Genomic DNA, 6,440 nt, shown 5'->3' with positions numbered 1-6,440 from the left:
AAGTCAACGGGGGAAGCCAGATTCACTTAACGACGGTGTTATTAATTTAACAACTGCAGCGATGCACTTCACTAATGTGGCAGGAAAAGTCGTAAAATGGGGCAAAAGTCACTTAGCAAATTTCTCAGTGACATGAATTTTGAGCTCAATGCTGGTCGTAAGTCAAGGACTATCTGTATACTGTACCATACCATACCATACCATAAATTTCTGCAAAAGATAGAAAAAGGAATGATAAAGGGGGGAAAAATCGCCAGGACTTTGCACATATCTGAACCGGACTTGTTAATTTTAAAGGAAGCAGGGCTTGTTCAGGAAGGTTAATAAGACAGCCCAGGGTTTGTTTAATTTCCCCTAGAAAAAATGTTTTTAAAAACACAAGGGGACTGAAAGCATTGAAACAAGTACAGTGCAGGCATTCTTAATAGTGTCGGAGTGCATTGATGCTGTTTTTCTCTCCTAAACTCTTAACGTGACACAAACCCTCATCCCTCCACAAGGCTGAACTGGTGCAACAGAGTAGCTGGGCTTAGAAAGAATCACATTATAATGGTAGCAGATTGAAAAAGTAAAGATTTCTTGGTTTTAAAGTGGCTGGCTGGGGAATTCTGGGAGTTGAAGTCTGCACATCTTAAAGTTGCTGGCTAGGGAATTCTGGGAGTTGAAGTCCTTAAAGTGGCCAAAGTTGAGAAACACTATTCCAGGAGAGTGTCCACCAAGAGAGTAACTATCGGCCAGGGGCAGAAATTAACTTTTTCCTGGTTTGATTGCCAAGCGCCTGACCCAGCCTGCTTGGTTCATTTTTATGGGAAACACAGATTGAAGAATACCTGGAGGACTGGCTCCTAAATCCAGATGTGTTGGGAGAGGTTGTTCTTCCCTCCTTCTCTGCACGGAGGCTTATTTTGCACAGGCGCAGAAATAACGCTGGGTTCCAAAATTCCAGAGATCAAAGACATTTTTTTTAAAAAAGTGGTTTTAAAGAGCCAAGCTCTGCTTCAGATATAGTCCTGTTCCAAAGCAAAACTTGTTTGGGCAAGCACAGGATTATTTTAGACTCCAGTAATTGAGGATCAGACACATACACACCCAGCTTGCTAATTATACTAGATCCGAGTACTCTATGTGGAGATCATCTCAGGAGGTTGATTAGCAAAGGAAATTTAAAGTCAGGAAATAGTGTTTTGCATAATGTCAATACAGGTTTCAGGTGGTGGTTAAGGCATCAGGCTAGAAACTGGAAGGCTGTGAGTTCTAGTTCTGCCTTAGACACAAAGCCAACTGGGTATCTTTGGGCCAATTATCAGGAGAGTGTGAGTTCTAGTCCCGCCTTCAGACACAAAGCCAGTGGGTGATCTTGGGCCGGTCACTTCCTCTCAGCCCTAGAAAGGACACAAAGGACAATTCCTCTCAGCCCTAGAAAGGACACAAAGGACACAAAGGACAAAGCCCTAGAAAGGACACTTTCTCTCAGCCCTAGAAAGGACACAAAGGCAACTTTGGAACACACTTTGCCAAGAAAACTGCAGGGATTTCTCCAGACACTTCTCCAAGAATTGGACATGATCAAACGGAAGAAAAATATATATATATATATATATACAGGTAGTCCTCAATTTGCAACAGTTTGTTTAGTGACCGAGGTTACTAACAGCACTGAAAAAAGTGACTTGGAATCTGGTTTCACACTTAGGACCGTTGCAGCATCCTTGTGGTCATGTGATCACAATTCAGATGCTTGGCAACTGGCATGTTTTTACGACGGTTGCAGCGTCCCGAGGTCACTTGGGGAGTCAATGGGGAAGCCAGATTGACTTAACAACTGTGTTACCAACTTCACAACCACAGTGGTTCATTTAACGACTGTGGCCAGAAAAGTCATAAAATGAGGGCAAAGCTCACTTAGCAACTGTCTTGCTTAGCAACAGAAAGTTTTTGCTCAGCTGTGGTCTGAGTCGTAAGTCAAGGACTATCTTTGCATCATAAAGCCTGATCAACCTTCCCTATCCAGCACCCCAGTGGGCTGGATTTGCAAATCTTAGCTGCAAAATCTGGAACTTTCCCCCGAAAAAATTGATCTGTCACATGCCAAATTAGGAAAAGGCTGACATAGACATATATGCACTCAAAGGAGACCAAAATGCTACCTTGGTGTCCAAAAGTCATTAAGCGCTATAATTACTAGAACAAAGGCTAGAGGGGTGGAGGAATCAGCGCTGTAGCCTAACTCATGAGCTTCTGATTGGCAGTAAGAACCCGGGACCACTAGGTGATGACCATTCACTTGACCGGCTGGGGGTTAATGGTGTGTCCTCCACCAGTTTTCAAGAGCAGAAGTTAGAAGCCTCAGACTCAACGTGATGGACTTCGGATGGAATCAGACAGTTCTGAGGTGGCTTTGAGTCAAGTCGAGCATGAAATCCATCCTGCAGGTCATTTTTCAACACAGCACTAATTTTGGGCGGTGCTTATTCCAGCGATCCAGTTTTCAGCCATTGTGGTCAGTGGCAGCTTCTGCAACTTGCCCAGAAGGTCCTTGATCTTGCCTTAAGAAACAGGCTACATGCACACGTATGTAGAAAGCATTGTTTTTGCAAGTGTTCCAAGTGCCCCCTAGTGGATCCCACACAGGAGCATTGATTCTCTCCCCCCCCCCCCCCCCGGCTTTTGACCAATGTTGCTCAACCTCAGCCAGGTTAAAACCCAAATGTTCACCTGGGAGTTGAAGTCCGCACGTTTTAACCTTTGGTGAGATTGAAAAACGCTGCTTTAAACACAAACATGGATTTATGGATAACTTTGAGTGAGAGAAACTGAATTGCCGGGGTGGAAAGTTGGAAAAGATTGATTCTCCTTGTCCACCGCAGTTGAGATTTCATAGAGCTTGCCTTCAGCTCAGTCTGCTAAGCCATGGTTGGCCAAATTAAAGTTAATAGCAAGTTCGTGCACTGTGCTAAACCGCAAACAGCTGAAACCACATTACAGCTTAGAAGATTGTGCAATGCCAGCTATTATTTAAAAACAACAACAACACACACACCACCACCATCATCACCTGGAATCTTACAATCCTTGGCTCTAAAAAAAGATTGCTTCTCGTCCCCCCAAAAAACTTGGAAATTTTTAAAATGTATAGGCTTTAACTTGTCTGGCTGAGGAATTCTAGGAGCTGAAGTCCATATATCTTAAATGCTTTCACCTTTGGCTCTTCTGCCTCCAATAATGGAGGTCATATAAGGAATTTTCCGGACTGACTCACACATATGAGATTATGTGTAGCTTTCCAGAGGTCGGAAGTGAGAAACTCATTCCCCACCCTTTAGATATTGCCAATCAAGAACCAGCTCAAAGGTCAGTGCAACTAATTTCTCGAAATGCACCCTAGCAGAGTACCCTAGAGGTTTTTTTTTTTTATTAGTCTCAGGAAACAGTACACACAAGCGTTGACGGTACACCAAATATGGGGTGGCTTTCATAAAATACCCAACCTGGTTATTAATTTCCCCCTTTTCTGAGTTTGCACTAGACAGTTCCCTTGGTTTCTTAACTAACCATAGCCTTCCTTTCACCTCTGTGGCATGGCAACATAGGTGCGCTCTCCTTCCGTGAAAGAGCAGCTCAGGTAGCTCTTTGTATGTCACTGTTTACCTGGAAAGGTGCGAACTGTGTTTCAGGAAAGGTTGTTTCAGGTAATCAAATATACTTTGCAAACAAATCTGGCAACCCAAACAAATCTAGTGAAATAGGAATCTAAGAAACTGGGAGCCTTTACGCTGTAGCATTTTAAGATGCTGGGGTATAAATCGGGAAAGGGTGAATTTTAGTCCTCCTTTGGGTGTGCTGGGGGACTTTTGGACTAGTCCAGGGGTAGGCAACCTTGGCTCTTTTAGGACTCGTGGACTTCAACTCCCAGAATTCCTGAGCCAGCATGGCTCAGCATGGAAACTTCTCCCTTTCTCCTCAGCGTGGCTGGCTCAGGAATTCTGGGAGTTGAAGTCCACCAGTCATAAAAGAGCCAAGGTTGCCTACCCCTGGACTAGTCCCTCTCTCACCCCACCCCACCCCACAGGGTTGTTGTACAGTAGTGCGGAAAGGCTATGAGATTATAGCTAGAGTTATACTTTGCTGGTTGGGGAATTTTGGGAGTTGACGTTCACTCATCTTGAAACTGAGAAGACTGAGAAGCACCGAGTTAGGATGAAAGCCAGGAATTGGAATATTCTTTATTGGCCAAGTGTGACTGGACACACAAGGAATCTGTCTCTGGTCCATAAGTTCTCAGTGTACATACAAACAACAGGAGAAATTTCCTGACAGTGAGAAAATGAATCAATGGAACAGACTGTTATTCTATTATTCTATTCTATTCTATTCTTCCATTCTATTCTAACAAAGTGATAAGTTATTGATCATAAATCATAAGATACAAACAACCTGGATTAAATTCCCACTCCTCTATGAAATGTAATGATTGATAGACAACCCAGCATTGCCATCTACTACTTCACTGGGTTCTTGCAAAATAAATCAAAGAAAAGCTACAGGTAGTCCTCAACTTACAACAGTTTGCTTAGTGACCGTTCAAAGTTACAACGGCCCGGAAAAAAGTGACTGATGACCAATTTTCACATTTATGACTGTTGCAGCATCCCCGTGGTCACATGATTTACGTTCACATGCTTGGCAACTGGCATGAACTTATGACAGTTGCAGCGTCCCGGAATCACGTGATCCTCTTCTGCGACCTTCTGACAAGCAAAGTCAGTGGGGAAAGCAGATTCATTTAACAACCGTGTTACTGATTTAACAACTGCAGTGATTCCCTTGCCAAATGTGGCAAGAAAAGTCGTCAAATGGAGCAAAACTCACGTAACCGACTTCTCACTTAGCCACATAAATTTTGGGCTCAGTTGTGGCCGTAAGTTGAGGACTGCCTGTATACTGCTCCGCTTTCAGTTTGGCGGGATAAATATGTTAAAAAATAAAAACGTATAATATGCCTAATTGCTATTGATTTTTGCCTCCAAGACTAGACCACCCACAAGGTCCCTTCCAAGTCTGTTATTCTGGTTCTGAGTCAGAGGCCTTTATCCAGCTGTAGCGCAAACTACAACTCCCAGAAGTCCTCTCGAAGGCAGAGCGGTGCATGACGGGAAGTGTGTCGGGGCCGCGCCGGGCGCCCGAAAGGCCGCCTGAGCTCCTCCGACTGCCCTCTGGGCCGGAGGTATCGGCAGCCTGGTTGGGTATCGTGCTTCTCGTCTGCCGCGGCGGCGGCGAAGGGTTCCACGACTCCTCGGTGCTTCGGCGGCCCCAAGGCCCCTCAACCCAACGACGCCTTTTCTGCTCGCAATGCACTCTGGGACCCGTAGTCCGCTCCTGGTAGCCTGAGGCCAGGCCGAGTCACGGGGCCTGCGCAAAGCACTTCGGGAAAAGCAGTTGCCGGAGCCCCGCAAGTTTTCCCTCTCCGTGCGTCGCGCCGCACAGCCTGTTTAGCCCTCCAGGCGGATCCCTTTGAGTTTGGGGGTAATGGATAAGAAATGGCGATGGGCAAAAGGTTAAGTCTCTTGGCTTTTTCTTCAGGCGGCTGAGCGCTCGCCTCGCGCCTCATGATTCCTTTTCCTGCTCTGGTTGGGCGGAGCCAAACTCAAATCTTTCCTCCCCCCCCCCTCCTCAGACGTCCCCTTGCCTCTCGTGCCATAGGCTGGCCAGGTCCGCGCGAGGGATGCTGGGAAGCGGAGTGCCCTCCCGTCACCTCCGAATTACGCGCTACGAAGACTAAGACTCCATTTCCCACCTTCCCTCGCTTCAAGGCTTAGGCACGCCGGGGCTTGTAGTCCCGAGCCCGGCCGGCTGCAGAAGGGTGCGGAATGAGAGAACTCTGTGTCCCATCGCCGCTTTCGGCCGCCGCGCTGACGGCCGTCCCCTGCGCGGCGCCTTCTGGGAAATCGAGTCCTCTCTTCCGTAACAGATAAGTAGGCGGGCCGCGCCCGAGACTCCATTTCCCGTCGGCTCTTGCAACAGGGCCGGGTAGGGCCGGCTCCCAAGCCGCCTCAGACGGAGCCAGCCAGCGCGGCCCCCCCCCTCCCCTTTTCCCCGGTGTCGGCCTCACCATGAGCAGCGGCAGCGCCGGTTCTTCCCGGCCCCGAACGAGCTCCTTCGCAGACCCGTCCGGCGGGGCTCCCGCCACGGCCCCCACCGCGCCCGGCCCAACCTCGGGGGCAGCGCCTGGGGGCAAACCCGGGGGGGCTGCCGGGCCTGGGCCGGGGGGAGGCGGGACCAGCTCGACGGTCGCCTTCCCGGGGCTCAAGCTGGGGCGTAAGTCCGGGCCGGGCCGGGCGGGGCGGGAATGAATGGGCAGGCGCGGCAGGGGGAGCCACACAAAGGAGGAGCGCCGAGGGGGCCGGAATGGGGTAGGGGGCGCGGGGGGGGCCGCCAGGAGC

The 6,440-nt window shown here is 48.6% G+C and overlaps 1 protein-coding gene across 1 annotated transcript in view; it reads left to right on the top strand.

Annotated features, from left to right (window-relative positions):
* Nucleotides 1–6,110: 6,110 nt before the first annotated feature.
* Nucleotides 6,111–6,440, top strand: part of GSK3A (glycogen synthase kinase 3 alpha) — a 33,400-nt gene continuing 33,070 nt past the window's right edge. The window contains exon 1 of the mRNA XM_029286036.1: nt 6,111–6,315. Within this exon, the coding sequence (XP_029141869.1) occupies nt 6,111–6,315 (205 nt within the window). The remainder of the gene's footprint in view (nt 6,316–6,440) is intronic.

This window comes from Protobothrops mucrosquamatus, unplaced genomic scaffold, assembly GCF_001527695.2.
Source record: "Protobothrops mucrosquamatus isolate PMUCROS unplaced genomic scaffold, P.Mucros_1.0 scaffold2763, whole genome shotgun sequence".
NCBI classification, from domain to species: domain Eukaryota; kingdom Metazoa; phylum Chordata; class Lepidosauria; order Squamata; family Viperidae; genus Protobothrops; species Protobothrops mucrosquamatus.
The sequence above is the reverse complement of the archived record's forward strand: the minus strand, read 5'-3'. Positions and strand labels throughout refer to the sequence as shown.